This window comes from Polyodon spathula, chromosome 1, assembly GCF_017654505.1.
Source record: "Polyodon spathula isolate WHYD16114869_AA chromosome 1, ASM1765450v1, whole genome shotgun sequence".
Taxonomy (NCBI): Eukaryota; Metazoa; Chordata; class Actinopteri; order Acipenseriformes; family Polyodontidae; genus Polyodon; species Polyodon spathula.
Window position 1 is genome coordinate 71,321,424 of NC_054534.1, and position 23,081 is coordinate 71,344,504.

The 23,081-nt window shown below is 36.6% G+C and overlaps 1 protein-coding gene across 4 annotated transcripts in view; it reads left to right on the top strand.

The window, feature by feature from the left end:
• The first annotated feature begins 1,810 nt into the window (after positions 1–1,810).
• Positions 1,811–23,081, top strand: part of LOC121321999 (serine/threonine-protein phosphatase 2B catalytic subunit alpha isoform-like) — a 147,738-nt gene continuing 126,467 nt past the window's right edge. For 3 of the 4 annotated variants that reach the window (XM_041261417.1, XM_041261435.1, XM_041261426.1), the window contains exon 1: positions 1,811–2,136. In XM_041261417.1, the coding sequence (XP_041117351.1) occupies positions 2,079–2,136 (58 nt within the window). In that variant the 5' untranslated portion in view covers positions 1,811–2,078. The remainder of the gene's footprint in view (positions 2,137–23,081) is intronic. The other variant, XM_041261443.1, reaches the window with a different exon arrangement.

Consider the following 23,081-nt stretch of genomic DNA (forward strand, 5'->3'; position numbering starts at 1 on the left):
GAGTCCCTCCTTCTGACTTTGTTCTGCTTTTTTCCATTGCTTCCTCAACTGTCTCCTTTCTCTAACTAAGCGTTCAATATCCTGCTGCCGTCTAGACTTTCCAGGAATATTAAGTAATTTTATCAATTACTTACACCATAAATACAGTCTGGTTGATCTAAATGTGTCTATGGCTGGCCACAAGAACTGAAGAACAACTTCAAAACTCAAGCCACTCAAACATAGACTTATAAAAATATATATTTGTATTTTAGCAATAGAATACTCCAAATGACTGCAAACATCATGAAAAGGTAAGTGAACAGTAAACCCTGTCGCTACCTACTTTAAACATTTAAACAACATAGTCACTGTCTTACCTTTAGCCCATATGTGAAGAACTGTTCATAGTTTCCTAAGCTAGATGCTGTCAGACAATCCTACTGTACAGTATGTTTGATTAAAGATCAGAACCCTTTATTCTGGATACATGCCTACACCCTGAATTTGAGCTATTATTCATGAGCCCTAGCAGGAACTTAATAACATTCTGCGGCATTCTAAGGGACATCAATCAAATGAAGCCTGCAATTGGTTCACCTCAACAGCAATCCATACTGAAGCCAACCTCCACATCAAAAATAAAAGTCAATAAGCAGCAATGCTGGTCAGCATAATCTGAGAACAGTCAAGAATACACATTTGGTCAAGTATTGTACTACTGTAAAATGCATACACGTTTGCCCATTCTTCAGATGTTGTGTCTTTGGCTTTAAAAAGTGAATAAGGACAACATTACAGTGTTCTAGTGTAATGTAGGCCTACCAGAAGAGTCAAGGTTGTCTACACAAAAAAAAAAAAAAAAAAAAAAAAAAAAGAAACGTGTAGAACATGTAATCACTTACTGCATATACAAAAAAAAAAAAAAAAAAAAAAAAAAAAAAAACAGAAATTGCATGGGCTAAATATTTAATTAATGGTACTTGATCACTGAAAAGCGCAGCTAGCTTTAAGTGAAACAATGACGGTATATAATCAAAATTATACCGGCATCATTGGAACAACATCCATTTGAAAACGTGACAAGGAGCGATATTTAGTGCAAAATATGTGCAGTCTATGATATACAATACTGTACTGTAAACGTAAATACAGTCCATTTAGCATGCTACGATTGATTTACAAAAAAAAAAAGAACATACACAATTGTTCACAGATAGAAATCGTGATCTACATTATTTTGATAGATTATTTTGATAGATATTATTTAAGTTTGCACAACGATCTCCATTCTCATGCCGCTATGCCTAACCAAAGTGGTGCGATATTATCCAGTTTACAGAACGTATGTCGTAATTAAAGCATCCTAGTAACACCAGAATATAAGCATAGGCGTTTGTTTCTCGGTTTGACATTTCAGCCTGCATCATTAAAAATAATAACAATGACAGACATTTATAAGGAACTTGGTAGAAACCATGATGCCGCAGCGTGTTTCCCTTTTCTAACTGGCAACCAGTGCACCGAGGGTACAATCAATTTCTGGTTGACTTGCCTCCCATCACGCTCAACCGAAATACAGAGCTTATATGGGCGTTTATTAATTACCACTGCCACCCTGACAGACGCTGCTGCTGGTTACATTCTGCAGCATTGCACAGTCCTGTGCAAGAACACACACTATTTACCCAGCCCACCGTGTAATCTAACCTTAAATGTATTCCAGGGTCATATGATACTGTGATGGGCAGATTGCTCGCCCGTACACCATCAAGGAAGGGCTTCCAGTAAGAGAAACAAAAGAGGCACGTAGCCAATACAGGGCGAGGGGAGGCGGGACAGACAAACTGCAAGTTAGGCTGAACGTCGAGTTGTACACGGAGCGATAGATACAGTGTAGCTGTAAATCAATTGGGAGAGGTTACTGTAGAAATTTGTAACATTGTTGCAAGTGTTTTTTTTTTTGGCTAATACAACTGAAATAATCAAAAGAAGGACGAGGGGCGTTCCCACTTGGGGAAGATCTAATATATTAAGAAAGGACTATACAGGAACATTTGCAGCTGAAGTTTAAATTTGATTAAAATATTACGCTGGAAATGTCCGAAAATAAGCCGAATGAAGAGAAGTTGTCAACGACGGAGAGGGCGGTGAAACGTAAGTACTGATGTTATTCTTGTGTCATTGGATGTACAGCCACTGCTGATTGTAAAACTATGGAGTCCATCGCTCCTTTTTTTTTTTTTTTTTTTTTTTTGCTATACTGTGAACAGAAATCTTAATAACACAGTTTGCAATGAAAAGGGTGTAGCTGCATTGGCAAAAGTAGGAAGTGCGGGCAGTATTTACACGCTTTTGAGCCTGTCACTTCCACTATTAAACCGTTTTCTTTGATATTGTTGTTAATATTCCGGGATGTTCTGTAGGTGGATTGCACTGCACGAGACGTGTGCAAGTGCTATTTCCTCGTCTGTCTATATGCATTATCTGCTATGTTAGAAATCACAGTCCGTACGGTATACAGTACGCATTAGGAGAGAGATTAATTGCTACTTTGTGCATTTTCACAATGTCCATAAAGTGTGTTAGATCCAATAATGACAATTATAATGTGAGTGTTGTCGACATATACAAGTTATATGGAAAATCAAGAGCTCAAATACATTCCAGTGTTAGGAGTTGAACAAGTATTTTCCTGTCATCCCAGAATGAACAAATATGCGTTTGTGTACGATAGTTTATGTTCAATAAGAATGCATGTAAATTGATACAAAATTCAACATCAGAATTTCTGTCATTCTTAAAAAAAAAAAAAAAAAAAAAAAAAAAAGAATCAGTTGACTTGAAAAGCAGTTTTTAAGGAATTCTAAATAAAACGGATTCTAAATAAAACGTTGCGATATGTTATTATTCTTCTAACCAATTTGTATTGTCTACCAATTTGTATTGTTGCTGTTAATGGATGATCTCCAGTTTAAATGCAACAATACACACCCCTGTGTAAACCCATCCATTTAAGGTCTAAATAAACCTATGTCATTATCTCACTCATTATATACAGTTACAATTGGTCTACGAGTATACATTAATGCAATTTTAAAACTTGTTTAACGTGTTAAGAAAAGCTTTTAGGGTCTTAATTTGATCTAGCTAGCTTTCTCAATAGTCTATGTACAGTGCCTTAGGAAATAGGAACTTGAAATGTATATGCACTGTTGTTATTTATGTGTATAGGTAAATAAATACTGTTCAATCCTAATCTTGAAGCCGGTGTCTGTGATAAAGATTGATGATCTCTTGTAGATCATTGGATGCATTTGCAATTAATCTATTCAGCTGTTTGGGCCATCACCTTTTAAAGTTGGACATTCACACACTGGGAATTCAAAAGTATTTGTGCAAGATTTAAGTTTGTACAATATTTTTTTGGGGGGGGGGGGGGGGGGGTGGTGGTGAATGGAGAACTAATACACCTACAGTATGTGTGTATGCACTTATGTAAGTGTTTATTACCTTATGGATGACCTTCATTTATAACAGTTGGTTTAGGCATTAAGACAAGGTTACCATTAAGGGGTACTAAACTAGTCATTAGTTTCATTAACTCATTTGCAGGTCACACTCCAGCAATTGTATTCTTAAGGAATGCTCTGTATTAGGCGTTATTACAGCTGTACACTCAAGGAGATTATGTGGGGAAAATATTACCTTGTAATCAAAATTAATGTTGATGCATGTGTTATTTTCATTTGAATACAGCAGGCTATTATAAAGCAATAGCAGGTCCGGACATAAAATGTACATGTGGCAGTCTGGCGGATGTGCCTTATATTTGAAATTAGTGCATTGACGTCTATGATTTTCAACTTTTTTTTTTTCTCCAGAAATCTAAACTGTGATGGATCTAAATAGCATGCACATTTGAGTCTTTAAAAATGGTTCTCCCTTGTGTTATACAGACATTTACCGTCATTTGTACACTGAGAGACTTGTACATTTTAAAGAATCCTGTATTTTACAGACCAAAGTATCTACATGAATTGAGCATTGCTATTTTATTTTCAAAAGAATGAGTACATGTTATTGCTTGCAGTACTTTACCCCTGTGATCTTCTTCCATATTGGTAATTGATTTGCTTAAATGAAGTAGTGTTTACTTTGGGGTCCCCGAGTGGCTCATCCAGTTAAAGGGCTGCCACTGGGAGCACAGGATGAGTCATACAGCCTGGACGGCACCAGTTCATGGCCGGGCTGTGCAAAGAGGCTCAAAATTTCTGGGGACTCTGAAGGGGGCATCACATTGGCTCTGATGTGGGGTATGGGAAACCTGCAGGGTTTGCTTTTCCTCATCACGCAACAGAGAACCCTACTGGCCAGACACTGAGCACATTCAGAGTGGATAAAAAGCAGGGCTGATCTCTGTTCTCTGGGATCGGTAGCCTGCCCACCTCTGCTCTGGATTGCTTGGAGTAGAATCGATTCTGGCTTTAGGCTTGTGAGAACGCCATGTGCTGTGTGGGGACTCACTGCAGTGAGGAGAAAAAAAACATAATAGGGAGCACAGTTTTTTTTTTTTTTTTGGGGGGGGGGGGGGGGGGGGGGGGGGGGAATAACAACTGGTCACTCTAAATTTAAAAAAAAAAATTGTAATGTTTGTATAAATAGCTTCTCCTTCTGAAATTCAATCACTCACATTCAATCTTGCTGCTGACGAGTGGTAGTTTTTTTTTTCAGATAACACAGATTTATTGTCTCTGCTTAAATTATAAGATTATTTTCTGTATTATAGCAGGTTGAATGTGGTAATGCTTTGAACATAGCAATGTTTCAACAGGCCCTTTTATTTTGTTGCTACGCAATGGGATTTATATTTTCATATTTATTTATTTTTTAATACATGCATATCAATGCTAATTATTTCATGAGCATTGCATTAATTCATTAGAATAACTGTAGGGGTACGTGGGGACTTGGTGTTTTGCATGGTCCAGATGTGCCAGTGTATGCTTCAGATGGTTAATTGAATGAATAGGAAGCCAGCTTGAATTTCACGTCCATTCAAAATGGATTTCTGTTGTATAGGTCTATTAACTAATTTATCCTAATTCTTTTTCTAGGTAGACTTGGTTTGACAGAAGCAGTGGTGGAAGCATTCTAGAGTGATGGTGTAATCGCTGACAATCTTAAGTGCTTTATCAATGTATACAAGGGGTTGATTATTTCCATTTCGTTCATGTAGTGTACAGTAGTTACTGTAAAACTGGAATGAACCAGTCAAAAGACTGCACATTTGTGGCTGCTTATTCACAGTTTCTCTGTCATTCATTTTGTTTAGGAAAAAATCTAGCAGTACTAGGTTTTATTGGCTGGTCAAAGCAGGTGAATGTTCTAACTACCATTAATACAGATTTAACCCAACTAGGGGCTTGCATTTAGTTTTTTGTTCCAGTGTATGTGTAAATATATACTAAAATCTACAGCTATGGCCAAATGTTTAGCACCACCTAGAGTTTTGGGATTGAGACAAAAAAAAAAAAAAAAAAAAAAGCTATGAACACAATTTTTTATGTTTTATTTAACATCATGCAATCAAATAAACTATAAAATGATATTGCCAAAGTCTACTGGAAGCCATAACAGTAGTAAAGTATTTTATGTTATTTTTTTTTTAAATGTCACATTTTTCAGTTTTTGTTAGTATTTTGATAAGTATATGAAAAAAAATTCTATAGTGTAATGCAAAACATTTGGACATAGCTGTATATACTGAATTGCACTTTTAAAAGTTAAACAAAGAGTCCTTATGTACCCTTTAAGGTTGGATGTTGTGGAAATTAAAAACTAAAATAATTTCCATTAGGTTGCAGAAAGGAAAGAGGCGAGGAAAAAAAGCATTCCTTGAAAATAGCATGCCTGTTACAATGGGTACATTTCTATGAAATGCACGCATTGCCCCTTTAAAATAAATACACAATTATTGATGCACTACCTGTTACACTGCATTAGGAACTTGGCAGGCGGTTTAGTTTGCTTCCCGTAAATGATTTGAACAAACTGCATAGAGCGGCACAATTTCTTTAAAATGTCTGTAATGAAAAAGACACCAGCTGCATCAAAGATCAGAATTTTTTCTGCTAAAGATTGCTCTGTCCAACAAGAAGGGGACATTTCACTTGTCTGTTGTTATGTTTACATATATTTATGCTTTTATTTTGTGTGGTAATACACTGACGGTGAAAAAATTGAATCTTGTGAAAAGGTGGACATAAAAAAACAAAGTTTTCTACAATTTAGCAGTTACTGTTTTTCAGGTAAGCATTTAAATATTTAAGAACATTTGTTGTATAATAACTCTAGGGAAAATTATGAGTTTTGAGAGTTAGTGTTTTTTTCTGCTTTTAATAATTGTTTCATTGTGAAATATCTTGAAATACCTATTTTTAGACCATTAAGTGTTCAAATAGTACATTTTTTTCAGTGTAAAAATGGCTATAGTGATGAGCAGAGACTATAGAAGAACTCGTATATCTGCCTTTCAACATCATTATTCATGCTGCTACAGAGTAATCTGAAAGAGGGCCTTCATTCCCATGACACCTATTTAAAAGTAAATTGTGAAACGGTTCTGGCAGATTAGATTGCAATGATCCTAATACTACTAGAACTAACCTATTTCTAAAATGTGTTCCAAGGCTTCCTGGATTTGGTACTTCTGAAGTAAATATGAGTGACCCCTTATTAATAATTTAGGTTTCAAACAGTAATAGTAAATATGGTTTCTGCAACATATTTCCCTGAGAACTTTGTCCTGTCTGGTCAATGATGATAACCCCTGTAATTTGGATCAGATTGAAATAGATGCCTTGGCTCAGGAGGATAGTTTCCATTTTTCGTACCTCCACTTAATATCTGTCACACTCTTTTTCTATCCATGTTTTTTTGTTGTTGTCCCTTTCTTCCTGTTTTACGTCTTTTGGGAGCTGTGTTTAAGTCCTGCAGTAGTTTTCGGATGCCTCGAGGCCTAATCCAATTATATAATATTTTCAGTTTAGGGTTGCCCTTTCATAATATCATATAAACCAGTGGTTTCCTATCTGCTAGTTTTCATTCCAACTGAGCTCTCAATTACTAGACCCTTAATTGAACTGATAATTTGCTTAATTATGCCTTTTTAAAATTGTTTTCAGCTTTTATACAGTTGCAGATTTCAAGTTAGCTTTAACATTTTATAAGTAACTTTTTCTACAAGGAGGGTATATGAATGCTGTTGGACTGCCAGATGTATGTGTGTATCTACATGGCTTTACATTATGTAATACTGCAGTCTGCATGATAATGTGTACATTTAACACTGTTTTCTCCTTAGTAAGTTAGTGGGCATAAACCATCATTGAAGAGTTGAGCATTTTCATTGACTGAGAGGGACTCAATCAGTTTGTAAAACACAACGTTTGGATTTCTGTATGCACACTGTCACTTTGTCCTCAGCCAAATCTCTCCGCTTGTTCCAGTTCAGTGAGTGATATGCTTAAACTGGTTTTAAAGAAGGCCAAATCATGGAAGTTGACCGTCAAGTCAAAATATTTCTCCACCGCCCTCAGTGATGTAGTTGTACCAGTGAATGTCTTAATGGCGTTGAGAAGATTGCCAACATGTTAAACTAAAATAACCCTAACAACCTAACCCTTTTCCTTTCTGAAGAGGTTTAATGCTTCAGGTTAGGAAGTTCCTCAAATGAAAAAAACAGAACACTTTTCAACATTTTGAAGCCATTTAAACATACAATGCTTTATTCATTCATGGCGCGCAGAGGCTGTTCTTATAGTTTGGCTGGGTGGATAGGAACTTGATGAGAGACCCCAGTTAATATCAAGACCGATTTGGCAAAACACTCCACCTGCCATTTCTGGAATGTATTCCACTTGCTTGTCCCGAACAGCCCAGAACATTCAATTAGACAGTTGACATTGAACAAGCGCAACTTGTCCGACTGCGTATCTCACGAAACGGCGTGGTTTTCCATTCAAGCATTTGCTATATTTACTCATTTTTTCCCTATCTATATCCTCCTCATACCTTCAGCAAGAAAAATGACCTTCAGCTTTGCACTCAGGATATGCAGAAACACAGTACTAAACTGAGTTCAGAGTGGGTACAAATCATGGTCCCATGACAGGAATTCTGTAGCACTGTGTTAAATCTTTGTTTCAGCTGCATGCTACATTTTAATTATAGGGTTGCTGCTCTGTTCAATTGGTCTATGTTGTCTAGCATTGTCATATATTTTCTCACTAAAATGCAATAAATTTTTTTTTTTTTTTTTTTTTTTTTTTTTTTTTGCACCAGACCTTGAGATAAACATTAGAATGATGACGCATAGTTCCAGAATTAATTGCATTTGCTGAAGCAGTATTTTCTGTGAGAGCAGTGAGGAGGCTGAAATGGGCAACAGTGAGATAAAGCACTGTGTTTGGTAAGAGACGTTCAAAATGTATTGGTTCAAAACAACTGACAATTCTGTTTTCAGACAGCACACCATTTATTTATTTATTTATTTGAATATGCTTGTTGGTTCCTAATTCTTTCACAGCTTTGCCTCACCAAGGTTGTCAGAAAGCAAACAAAAACTAAATAAATAAAGAATAAGAAATGTAACTGTCAATTGAAATGGTTTATTACTGTTTGTTTCCTGTGCGTTATTACTGGTCCAAATTAAAACCCTAATTGAGCTCAAATATTGTGTTACTGTGTATTTATTTGTTGAAGGGTCAGGTATGCCTGTTTCTCTAAACTTATTCAGCACTATTTTATTTGACCCTCCCTTCCTCTAAAGTGTCCCTTTTTGAATAGGTTCTCTTTAACCACAGAGTAATGATAACAGCTGCCCCTTCCCAAGACTGTTGGTTCTTGTGCCAATGGAATGCTAACTTCTCTTTCTGTCACAGCAGCAAAAGATGGGGAGAATATGCAAATTATTCATTTTGAATGACTTGCTGGTCTTATTATGCAAGTTAATTTTGGAGATGCATGCATTTCATGATTTTGTAATTCGATCAGTAAACAACTTATTAAAGACATTATATTTAAGATAATGTCCCTAGTGTTCTTTTGTTTTGAAATGAAATGACTGTAATTTTCAGTTTATGTTCTCTTTACCATTCAATGGATTTGTTACAGGAAAGCTATATATTCTTTAGAAAGATTAACAGAGTTCGATGTGCAATTACCTTAAACCATTTTTCTTTTTTTGATGTAGCCAGCACAAAACAACCTGCAATTAGCTACTCCTAACAACTTTGCAAAACTGTTACCCACAGAGCCGCTATAGTGTAAGGCTACTTTAAACAGCTGTTAGTTGTCAAAAGGAGCAACTTTTTGTCAGAGCTTTCTCTAAGCAGGAAAAACTGAAGTGAATGAATGACAAAAAAGCATTTTGTGAATGACTAAAAATAATGAGCGGTTATTCCTTTTGGTGTTTGTGAATGTACTGCTTGTGAAAGGTGAGCAGCTATTAGTTCTGGCTACACGCTCAAGCAGGCTTATTCTCATCAACCACCGTAACCAGAATTTAGTAGGGCCTATGTTGTGACAACCAAAGTTGTGACCTAAGATCGATGGGATCACCAAAATCACGTAGCTTCCATATTAATATTAAAACCTGTGGCATCTTAAAATAGGTTCTACCCACTAAGCAGTAGTATGGGTATATTCTAATACATGTGATTAAACAATAATCTTGTAATTACAAGCATTCGTACAGTGAACTGTGAATTAACCAGCTAACATTTTTGGCTACTTGTTCAAGGTGACTTTGACACTGTATTTTACTGGGATTAACTTGCTTTATGGGGTTTTATTGTTATTGGTTTAGTCTGAACTTTTTGCTTTCGTGGGAATCTGACTTTTGTAGCCTTGTTTGATGACGGAAGTACAGGTTTTAAATTAACTTGAAGTAAATGCAATACATGATTGGATAAGCACCCTGGGAATATTGACTTCAGGTAACATAATAGTTTTATAAATACAGAAGTATAAAGCTAAAATATCTGAATACATGTCATTCAATTTGTTTAAATGTCCTATCTTTAAGTGCTGTCTTAAACATCAGTATTTAGCAGGTTATTTTAATTTCTTAGCTTTGAGTGTTTAGTAGAATTGCAAGTTGTTTAGTAGAATTGGTCTTTGTGGAAAATATGTGTGATTTAGAAGTCCTTCAGAGCTTAAGCTTTGACTGAATATAAATATGTTAGAAATGCTGCTTTAGTGGGCATTGCCCTTCCATGAAAGAATGTCTGGTTATATAGTTTCTACTTCCCATTCCTACTCGTCTACTTTTAAATATAATACAAAGAAACTTCAATAGTTTTGTGACCTGATGCCTAACATGTTCAGGAGGAAATGTCACTGGTGACTAAACTGCCACATTTGTATGTATGTAGAATATAAATCAGGATCGTGTGGGAAAGTCTGGCTCTGAGGGACCATATTCAACTTACCTTCCAGTGCAGTCCTAGAAGTATTTAAGTCTTGCCATAGCTTAGTGCTTGATTAGACATGCTGGAATAAATCACAGCTGCATTTTTAGAGCATTTAACAGTGTTGGGGAATCACCCTGAATTGCATCCAATGCCTAGCCTTGGTTATTAAGGAATTGCACTTAAAAATAAGTGGTTGATGCAATTCAGGTGAATTTCCTGGTGCCATAAAATACCTTTTAATACATCTGGGACTTATTCTGTCAGGGCACAGTATAGGTTGATCAAAGCAACCCCTTGGTGTATGTGTGTGTGTGTGTATGGTTAGGTGCTTACTTGAACCAGTTAAATTTATGTTATTGCTGACCTTTTAAATCCCCTTTGTGCTGAACAACCTTGTTTTTCAAGGCACATACTGTAGGGTCTTCATAGCTAGAACACTTCACGCCGAGAACACTTCGCAAACAGGCATTGATCCTGATGGTTTTAAAAGCAATACTAGCATTTCAGTATCTAGCTTTACCTCTTGTTTATTCACTGTGGTTTACAGTGTTGCAACTAAGGTTAACATTTGTGCTGCATGTTTCTTTGAGTCAAAGTGTCATTCTGGATAAAAAGAGGAAAAGTTAAAAAAATAGATTTTTTGTTTGTTTACAGGGAACAGCGTTCCTTTAATTTCCTTAAGTTAGATCACAGCGATGTGCTTTATGAGGATTTGCTTGAAGCTGAATACTGATTTGACCAATAATAGTAAGACTCTGAACAACTACGACTAATTCAATTGTTCTTTTGTTAATTACGTTTGCTTTATTACCATGAGAAGAAAGGGCTGTCATTCTCAAGTTACCTTTGTTTCATCTGTTGCAGTAAGGTCATATTACACCTGCCACTTCTGACATACAAATCAACATACTGTCATGTTCGTGCCTCATGAGGGAGGGCACAGGAGGTTTACAGCTCCCGATGGATTATATATTTGTGCTCTGGGCTTGAGTGAAATGAGTTTAAGCAGCCTGATAGACCTTTTAAGAAGACCAAAAAAACAGTCCTGACAATAATTATAGGAGGATAACCACCTCCTTTGTTTATTAAAAATGCACACTCTCAATTAAAAAATATTTTTAGTTTAAAGCATAATCTTATCCTTTAATAGCGCAATCCTGTTTTAAAAGTTTAGTACTAGATGATAACAGTCTCCTTCGGAGAGACTATGTTTGTTAAGAATCTTAATTGACATCACTGCATCCACTTATGGTATGTGGTTGAAAGCTGATCTACCTACAATACATTACTCAAATCTTGATTAAAAAAAAGACATATAATGCGTTAGCTTGGTTTAAATGAGTAATATGTTTTTCAATGCCTTAATGAGAATAAAAATTTTAGCAAGCTGACAGTTACTTTTTAATCCTATTTTAGTGGTAACTCTCAGAAGAACATCACCAGACCGCAACAGTAAGGTCATGTTGCAAGTCCAAGAAACACTATGGTTTTAGTTAATGGAAAGTTTGTTATATTGTAATTAAGCAAAACATCACCCGATTAGTTCACAAAAAGTTGAATGTGGTAATTCTAAGAAAAAGCTGTTATTTGGAGGAAATGCCAGCTTTTCTTTGATTTAAGCTGGATTCCGTGGAATCTGGATTTGGTTAGGATCCCTTTTCCTCCAAGGAAGGTAGCAGAACTGGCTCCGACATCCAGTATTTAGCATCACTGGCATGCCAATCCAATTCCGGCTGACCTCTGTAATGTGTTGAGACTTCCTCTGTGTGCTCCCTACATTTGATACATTCTGTGATTTCAACTGCTGCCCATTCTGAGTGATTTGTGCACTTAAGACAAGTTACCCTCGCTATTTATTTTCCATTAGGAATATGGATCGGTTTTCCTGAGCTAATTCTGCATTGGCATGTTCCCATCTAGGAAAACAGGCTTTACAATCTCCCTTAGCGTTTTCCTTTCTTTTCAGACATCTGCCACAGTTGCAATCTTTTTGTCTTAGGGTGGCCCTCGTCTTCCTGGAATATATTATCCTTAGCCCAAATCTATTCGAATCTCCTGCAGAACAGTTTTGGAAAGTCCTGTACTTGTCCATTTCTATTTGTTCACAGAGGTGACTCCACAAGCCATTGTAATGCTCTGGACAGAATATTGGCTCACTTCCATGTCTCCAGACTGCCACACTTGAGAATCATAATTACAGCCAGTTGGTATTTCCACCACTAAACTAGACAAAGATCCTGCCTGAACACCTGTGCCTATTTTGAATATTTTCCACATCCGACCAAGCCTAAGGACTTTAACTAGATCTGTGACAATACACACACACAAAAATGGCATGGGTTGTCTGAGATACCATGGGGCTCATTCAGCAGCAGATGATAAATGAGCTGGGAGCTGGCTGAGGAGAGGTATTGGAGTAAAAGTTATTAAACCATTTTTGTCAGGTTCCCTTTTTCGGACAGTTGTGCAAATACTTTTAACCCTAAGCTGGACTACTGCAACTCCCTTTAGTCTGGCCTTCCTGTGGTCCAGCTTAATAGACTTCAGAGGATCCAAAATATGTGGCTCACACTTCTGACGGAGTTACACTGACTTTATAAAGCATTAAATGCAGGTGGACCAGCCTACCATCAAGCTTTTTTTCGTGTTAGAACCAATTTACGTTGAATGGTTCCCTCCATAACCCCTGACCTCCCGAGTTAATTTTGGAGACCGCACCTTTCAGGCCAGAGAAGTTTATTTATGGAATGTGTTGCCAGTGGAAATTAGAACCTCTTCTAGCCTTAAGTTTAGAAAGCAATTAAAAACGTTGCTTTATCAAAGAATATTTGTGTAACTTTAGAGCACTGGAATGGTTTCAATAATCTAATACATGACTTTAAAGTGTAATCTTGTGCAATATGTTTACATTGTACTGTACTCTTTGTATATTATTTATGATGTACTTTGCTTTTATCATATGGTACTATATGTTAAATGATTTTAATGTTTTTTACTTTGTACATTGCTCCAATACCAATTGGAGAGTGGTACTATATAAACATTTTAAATAAATAATAAAAATATGTTATCATGGGGTGCTTAGGGCTTTTAATAATTGAAACTAGTCACAATGTATTGTGTGTATCTATCTATCTATCTATCTATCTATCTATCTATTTATCTATCAAGCAGTTTGTTTTGTCTGGCGGAGTGCAATGATGGGGTGTGTGTGAGAGCTGCTGGCAGGTTTGTCAGCCTTTTCCTCTTTGTGTTTTTATTTTTTTAATTGTTTTTTGTCTTTTATACTGGTTTGCATGTATTTAGTGTACTGTTAAGCAGTTTTACTGTGCTGAGCTGATGGTCTGTCAGCGGCAGCGGGTAGGATGGCTTGGACAGGAGGAGGCCGCCTCCAAACTTTTCTTTTGAAAGGTTAACCCGCTGACACAGAGTCAAAGTTTCCGCTGAGGGTTTTGTCCCTTTGGAGGAACATGTGCTTGCTATTGGGGATTTGGTGGGCTTTGAAAACATAAAATCAGATTTTCGCATTTGTAGTTTTTTTTTAATTTTTTTTTAGGTTCAGTCAAACTAGTATCTTTGGTTGTAGAAAAGAGTATTGTTGTGAATAACACTTTTCTACCAGTAATTCCTTTAGCTGCCCCTGCTAGGAAAATTACTCTCTCTAACGTTCCCCCTTTCTTGAAAAATGACGTGATAGAGAGGGAGTCGGCTAGATATGGGCAGCTCATGTCTGGGCTGAAGAGAATCCATTTAGGCTGCAAGTCACCACATCTGAAACATGTAATTTCATTCAGAAGGCAGTTGTTTATGATTTTTTCCTATCTTTTTCCTCAAATTGAAGGTGGGAAATTTGGGATGTGCCTTAAATTTTAAAGGAATACGGTATATACCTACCTATATAATGCTGGTCATGCAGCAATTGCTGTGGGTGTCCTTCTCGATTGCTGCAATGCCCTTATTAGGTGATTTGTGTGGTTTAGTCGCATCAGCAAACAAACAACAACAAACACTGTCCCTTTAATTTCCTTATTTTCACCACAATGAAACCAAAACGGTAGGAAATACTATTCCACATTGTAATCCAGTGTTTGTTATCATTATTTGTCCATCTTATGATAAAAGTACGCAGGACCGAGATTTCTGAGTTTAGTTTTTTAAAACGAGTAGAATATATGATACTGAAACCGAACGAAAATGCTGCCATGGATTAGTGATAAAAGTCAATGCCTGGCTTCAGCACAGAGATCTATGTCCTCGCAGGCTCGAATCTAGGCTGCTGGTGGAGAACAGCAAAATAAAAAAAAAAAGTTTTGAATAAGTGGGTATTATGAGTAACTGTGTTTATTTCTCTGGTCAGTAATTAGCTATTTATAATCTAAGCGGATAAGATACCTTCTTTTACACCTTTACCAATTTGAATAGTAGGTGTTTTAGTGTCAGGTTTTACATGTTAATTGAAGGGATGATTTATATCCTCTGCTTTATATTATGGGTGTTCTGTATGGTAATCTATAGTTGTTTCTGCTTAGATTATTATTTGAGTTGTTACTTTAAGGACTTTAGCCAACTGAGTCCAAAGTGTTTTAGTGCATGATGAGCGATTATCACTTTTACAAGTCGATTCGATTATCAGTTAGATATTGGAAAATAATCCATATTGATCATTGATGGGGGGGGTGGGGGGGGGGGGGGGGGGGGGGGGGGTGGGGGGGGGGGGGGGGTGGGGGGGGGGGGGGGGGGGGGGGGGGGGGGGGGGGGGGGGGGGGGGGGGGGGGGGGGGGGGGGGGGGGGGAGGTCAGAAAAATGATTTTAAATGCTTTTGTTTTCTAATTAAAAACTACTATACAACTTCAATAACTTTTTTCAACAGCACTTGCAAACCTACAAAACATACATTATGCATTATATTGAAGACACCTCTAAAGCAGCATAACCAATATATAAACAATGTCACTTCACAGAAATAATTTTTAAATAAAGAAGAGCACACTCAATCTGACATACGTGCAGATCAATATAAATAAATAATCGAACCAACGATGACCTGCTGAGGTGGCGAAAACAATACAATACAAAAAAACAATGACCACAGGTCAACAGACTTTTTGTCATGTTTAATTTCTTAAGAAAGCAAGTTCTCCTGGACGGACAGTAGCTCTTGCACAGTTTCTGGTGCCAGAATCTCTCTTCGAGTTGTCACTATGTTTCCTCCTCAGGAAAGACATGCTCTTTCACTGGGAACAGCTGTTGCTGGAATGCACAACAGGGACTGTGCTGCTTTTGCCAGCTTGGGGAGTCTGGTTCTGTTTTCTTGCCACCAAGTCACTGGATTGCTATGTCGAGAAGTAGTTGGCTAGTGCAGGAATTGGTCAATTACCCTTTTATAATATAAGAAATAGTAATTTGAAACATTTTTGTGTATTTAAAAGAAAAAAGTAATTTTCTTAACCTGCCTCACTGTCTAAACTAAAATGGAAACCAAGACAACAATAACAGATACATACAACTGAAAGTCCCAGTGTGTGTGTGTGTGTGTGTGTATATATATATATATATATATATATATATATATATATATATATATATATATATATATATATATATATATATATATACACACACACACATTCGTATGAGCTTCACATGCAGCCTACAGCACTCAGTATTTCCAGGTGGTCTTCCATCCAAGTACTAACCAAGCCCAACATTGCTTTGCTTAAGCATTGCATGGTAAGTTCGATTTGAAGAGCTTTTTGCCATCAGAGATGCTGCCCAGGGGTCACTACAAGGAAGTAGCTCTTGTAGACCCCAAAAGTCCCAGTAAAACAATACAATAACTTTCGATAGCTCACTTATAAATACATTTTTATATCAAAATCCGTGAACCATCAGTTTCGATGGTGATTGATCTGATATGGACTGACCCTATATTTATATATTTTAATATCCAACACTTTTTTCTTGTGGAATGAAATGTCATTTTATAAGGTAGAGATACAGTATTTAAACACTCGTTCACCATGTATTTCTGACAAGTATGTTCTTGTTCATGACGCCGTTTTGTATGCATTATGGGAGCTTTAACAGGAGAGCAGGTCTCGATGTTCTCTTTGACTACAGATCCCAGAGTGAGAGCCGCTTCAGTGGTTGCCTGACACGAACTGCTGGAATCAAAAGTGGCAGGAATGCGGAAGCAACTTTTGTGATGAGTGACTATAAAGAAGATGTTAAGTTTTATAGTTTAATAATCAATCGAAATTGTGCAGTTTATTAATCATTCAAAGTCAGTTTCCGTGTTTAATTTAATAATTGGAAATTAACTGTAGTGTAGATTAATCGCGCATCACTACTTGGGAGGTAGGGAGGCATGTTAGAATTTCACTGGTTTCAGTGCACAGTGCTTCACTTGTGGGTTTCAGGGCACTTTATCACAATCAGCCATGAGGAGTCTTTCCAGAAGTAATTTTACTGCAATATTTTGTTAGCATGGCAAATAATCTAAGAAGAAACAGCATTAGTGATTTATACAGAACACACCTAATATGAAACTACACAGGTATACAATAAAAAAAAAAAATAGTAATGTGGATGGTGTAAAATATCTCTTAAATAATTATTTTTTGATAGTGACCTCTGATATTATGAGCTGAACATTCTCATAGTGCCCTAGAGTTGGTATCCCCACACTATTTGGCTGTATTGTCAGGGTTATTCACTTGGATTGAGTTTACCTGGATTTTTGTAAATATAGCAATACATACCACAAATTACCTGCTTGCTTGAAAGATAAACAATAACATGTCTTCACTGCATCTTAAAACTTACTTTTCAATCTTTTGACCGTCGTCGTAGGCAAATTATTGAATGTTTATAGACACCCCTTTTGATATGAGTCTCAAGGATGTCCAGGACACTGTAATACCTCCCTGCAAGGTACATGAAACCTCTTCTAAATATGTAAAATGTACTATAGGCAGTTTGTTCTTTTTCCAGAGAAGACAAACTTTTATTGAAGCACAAAAGATGAATATAGTGCATTGTCTAGACAAATATGATTTTTATGTACTGTCTATTGGAAACTGGCAAGTGAAATGCCAGTACATGAAGAGCAGAGTTGTTTCAAGGGTAGATGAATGATGGGAAGTGATTGTTGAATTATGGTTAATTTCCAGTTGCATGTTTTGCAAATGAATGAATATCTGAATACTTGTCTGAATCTTGAATGGATATCTGAACATGAAAATTCCATGTTAGTCCCAGCACTATCCAAAACTACTGGAGCCGTCCAGTATCACCAGCGGAAAGCTGGTGCTAAATTTTATCTTCAGGCAAGCTTGTATCCAAACCAAGAGTGATACTAGAAAATGAATTTGATTGTTGCTCCATGTGTGTCGCTACTTCAAGAACACCATAACGTAGATTCCATTTTTTTTTGAGTTCATTAGAGCATCTAGTTTTTTAAATATGACTTTTTTTTAAACATCAGTGTTTTCACTGAAAACTTTAACATTTATTATGGCACCCTGCAGTGAAATGTACTACAAACATGCAAATATCATTTTGTTCAGGATAATGTCCTTAATGGATTCAGTGTCTCAAGAATGTTTTATATTTTGATTGTATTGCTGTTGACTGAAGTCACGTAATATGAAAATTAACCTGCTAACAAAAAAACACAGGATACTAACCTTAAAATTAATGTATTTCCTTTGTGACTCTGTTCCACACGCATGCATGAATTGAGATTGCATGGTTCTTTTAAAGACAAGGTACTAAATAAATATGAAAGAAAATGAAGAGGATTTTTCTGCTTGCCTGCTGCTGAAAATCTGAAGGTCGTCCTTTGAGGAAAATACAAGGCACACTGACATTGTTCAAGACTGGCTGCTTCTTGCTTGAGCAATTCAGTTGAGAAACTGTTAGGACAAGTACTTGTGTTACTTTTTGAAGGAATTAAATAACATTCACTCTAATAAAGGGTCTCTTGTTAGCTGTTTTTGTATTTCATTTTTGAGGAATAATTAGTTGGCTCCTATGGTTCAACATTATTGTGTACTTTATCAGGTGGTTTCACCGACCCCAGTTAGCATTATTCTTGGACAACCTTACCTAAATTAACATTGTGTTGTCCAAGATTAGCACTAATCTGGGTGTGTGAAAACAGCCATATAAGTTTAGCCTAGTACAGTCTAGAAATGAAAGTTATTATAAAGTCGAAAAAAAAGAGAAGAACTATAACGAAGCATATTTGACTGTGGTTCTTCGTTGGAACACCATGCAACCTGTTAATTGTACAACAGGTTTTGGCAATTTTAGTTTGAGTGGTTTCTGCCCAGTTGTCAGCGTGGTTGTGGTGGAATGGGGCTGAGATACTGGTATCCAAAGTCACCAATAGAAGAGAGTCGGGTAGAATTGATGCCTGGTTCATTTGCTGCGGTCACATTTGGTCAGAATAAATTTAAAATATTCACATTTTACAGCAAATCCCCTGCAGCCAGTTGTACAGTTATCAGGGCGCATGATAAATTAAAAATAAAAAAATAAAGTTGCAGCATTTTGTGAGCCCCTGATAAAAATAATCATCGAAAAGGAGCAAGTCTAAATTGTCTGCATGAACTAGTGACTAAGTATATAGTTTTTTTTTTCTACTCCATCAGAGGTGGTGTTGCATTTAGCACATTTCAGGTCATACTCATATTTTATGTGCCTTTTTTCCCTCTTTATCCAGGTTGAAGGGGTGGATAATACAATGACATTTGAGCGGTTTTACTCTTTTATGATCTTTAGTCCAGGAGCAGTGATAAAATTTAATTGACTACCAACCAGGGGGCTCCTTATTTTGGAGTGTCTTTACAAGTGAATTGCTTTTGCATTACTGACAGTGAAAATTAGCCTCTGCCTTGTAGATATATATTGTTTGTTTTTTTGTTTATAAGTATCTCCAGAGAGGTGCAGCCATTTCCAGAGATAATAATACAAATATAATAATAATAATAATAATAATAATAATAATAATAATAATATAATAATAATAATAATAATAATAATAAAAATAACAAATTGAAGAAGTTTGTTTTATTCCTGCACACAAATCTACACAGATAAATGCCATGGGTCACAGTGACCCGAAACATCTTATTTGTATACATGACCTGTTCTAAAAAAACAATACACATCTGAAAGGTTCTGTTTTCTGTGTATAAGTTCATGACTCCAACTTAGGAAAAGTTATAAAATATTATACAGAAAATGAAAAGAAAAATAGCATTTAAACTAATTGGAAACTAGAGTCGGGTCAAATAGACCCGACACCTAATAGGAGGGTTAAATAGGAAATATGTTTTTTTTTTTTTTTTTATCTTTTTTTTTTTTTTTTTTAGTTTATGTGTGTGTGTGTGTATATATATATATATATATATATATATATATATATATATATATATATATATATATATATATATATATATATATTTTTCCAGGGCTTTCGTTTTGTACAGTGCCTTGTAAAAGTATTCAGACCCTCTCACAGTTTTCACATTTTGTTGCTTTAAGGCTTGCAGTCATGACACTTTGAAGTGGGAATTAATATGTGTTACATACACATCCTACTCCACACATTCAAAGCAAAAACTAAAAGAAAGAAATAAATAGATAATTAATATGAAATAAAAATGGAAAAGTCATGATTGCATAAGTATTCAAACCCTTTGCTGTGGCAAACCTAAATTAATTCAGGTGCACAAAATGACCTTAACGAGCCACACAATTACTTGAATGGCCTCTGTCTGTGTGCAATATTAGTGGTTCTCATGATTTCAGAATAAAAACACCAGTCTCTGTGAGGTTCCTTGGTCAGGGAGTGAATTTCAAACAAAGACTCAACCATATAGACCAAGGAGCTTTCAAAACAAGCCAGGGATAAAGTCATTGAAAAGCACAGATCAGGAGAAGGGTACAAAAAAATATCAAAGTCTCTGAATATCCCTTTGAGCACAGTCTACTCAATCATCAAGAAATGGAAGGTGCATTGTACCACCCAGACACTCAGCCTAGATCAGGCCGTCCCTCCAAACTGAGCGGCTGGGCAAGGAGGAAACTGTTGAGTGAGGGTCTAAATAATGTTAAAAGGCACTGTATGAAATTATTGCTTTCAATTACTTTCTAAAATGCTTGGGCATTTTTTTCTGTCACCAATAATAATAACTTGACAGACAGTATTTGCACATTTTAGTTGTGCCTTCTTTCCTTTGCTGTTTTACACAACTAAAACCTCATGGTCACGGGCACATTCTTCTGGGGTTTTTGTGCATCTGCATTTTTTTACATTTTGCCACAATTTACAATTCTGTTTTAAATTCTCACTATCTAATTATAATACAGCTTTAAATCCTGCGAACAGGCCTTCTATTGTAATTGTAATCTCTTTTTAAATCTCGCAAGCAGAATCTCCAGTAGTAATGTAGAATTTGCTGCCATTCAGTAGTTGGGTGTGTTTAAAGTATTCTGAATGAATTCATGATAGTTAAATCAGGAAGGAGGGACATTGCCCAGCTGCACTGGGAAAGGTGTGTTTGTTTGTTTTTTTTAAATGAGAAAGGTCCACATGATTTGAGTAACCATTTCCATTGTTTCCATTTTTGTATCATGTGTTTTATTGGTTAAAATAAAAAATCAGAAGCCCTAATCGAAGGTTATTTTTTATGATCACGTGATCCCCCTTTTCAGTCAGGACCCCCAGTTTGAAATACGCTGTCCTAGGACATTAGTCTGAGCCATTTGAAGTCAGGGGGGCAAGCTGAGTCAGTACAGCAACATTAACCCTGATGAGAAGCAGAGCGCAGCAGGTTGCGTGGGTTGCCTCCTGGGTTGCCGCCTTCCTATTAGGGAGCTTGTCTACTTAGTTAAAAATAAAAAAATAAAATGTTTTGTTGCTTAAACCCTTAAAGGGTGGTCAGAGTAGATTTTAGTTTCCAATCTTACATATATTTACTCTGTAAACTCCTCTTTATCCTTTCTAAAAATTCGATTTCTAGACTGCTGTAGCTTGACAGACCTCCTTCCCCCTACTTAGCTCAATTCCACCTACCAATAATTAAATCAGCTCATCAGTATATTACACATTAACAACAAAGTAAAGCAGACATGCGTCTCTGATTGTTTACTCTTTAGAAAAAACATTTGAAATATGAAACTAATAAATAAAGGAACATAATTATAACGGAGCATATAGAAATTGGAGCCGTGATGTGTAAAGGCAACCAAGTCAATTTTGCTTAGATGCTAACATTTTCAAATGGCTGAATTTCACCATTTCATTCAGTTAAGTGGGTAGACCATCTCCATTTCTTGCTAGTGTGTGCTTTCTATGCAACACAAAATCCTTTTGCCTCTATTTGTAAAATGGAGCAGCAAAATATTTCCTTATCATGCACTTGCTTATTAAACAACAATAGTTACAGTGATAGGTAGTGCTGGTGGAATACAATAACTTTATTTTATTATCTTTTTCAGAGTGTAGGAATATCAGTACTTCGTTAAATTGGACCTGGTTCTCGGTGAGGCAGGCCCTTGGAAACTTCATGGATTCAACTGAATATTGAGTTTTTGATTTAAGATAAATAAATGGTTTGCGTGTGAAAATCATAAGCAATTGCTTTCCATAGTTTTTGAGCTGAACAATAACAGCCTGTCAAAAGTAAAGATAAGCAGTTGAGGAAGGCCCCCGCACATGTAAAACCTTGGCTTCCTCCACATATGGTATGCAACATGAGCCCTGTCAGAATGCATTGGTGCCAGGAGTGAATGTGAATTAGTAGGAAACACTGTATAGCATGTCATTGAGTCCCCTTGTGATCCCCCAAGATTCTGAAGCCTGTGTGAGAGAAGTGGGTGATGTCATTCCTTTAAAACTCAATGCATGTGGTCTGCATTGTAGAACTCCCCTCCCTTTTTATTGGAGCAATGCATATTGTGAATGTTATTACTAATGGTAATCTCCTTAACGTTGCGGAGAATAACAGCAATTAGAAGTGCTCAGTGTGTAAGGAATTGTTGTACTAAAAGGCATTTGAAGTTCTTGTCTCCACTGTGGGGAAAACTTCATTCCTGAATTCTACTGTTACAACAGAGCTCTCAGCGACAAGGAGTAGTTTGAACCTTGCCGTCGCTCTTGACTGACCTACTTACTAAAACCTTGGTGGAGAGACTGTGCTGGCTCATGCGTCTTTTAATGCTGTGACACGCACCGACTGCCACTGCAGTGCTCCGGGGACTGCTCAAGTTCGCTTCTAGCAAAAACAGTTTGCCATACAATAAATCTTCGACATCTTTCAGCATAATTAATCAGCAGCGTGGCAGCATTAGAAACAGCACCTTGGCAACGGCTATCAACAGTAGTCGGAGAGCAAGATTCAATAGGACGCAGTGGCGTGCAGCCACTTGACCATATAGAGACAGCCGCCCCCTCCCTTCCTTTCCCTGGGAACAGTCTGTCACAAGTGCTACAGGCATAGGAAGAGAACAGAGCTTTATTAATCAAATTCATATTTTAGTAGAAGCCATATTATTTTCTTTTCTAAAACCCCCACTTTTCTGTGGTATGTATCTGCTGTAAGCTGGGGTTTA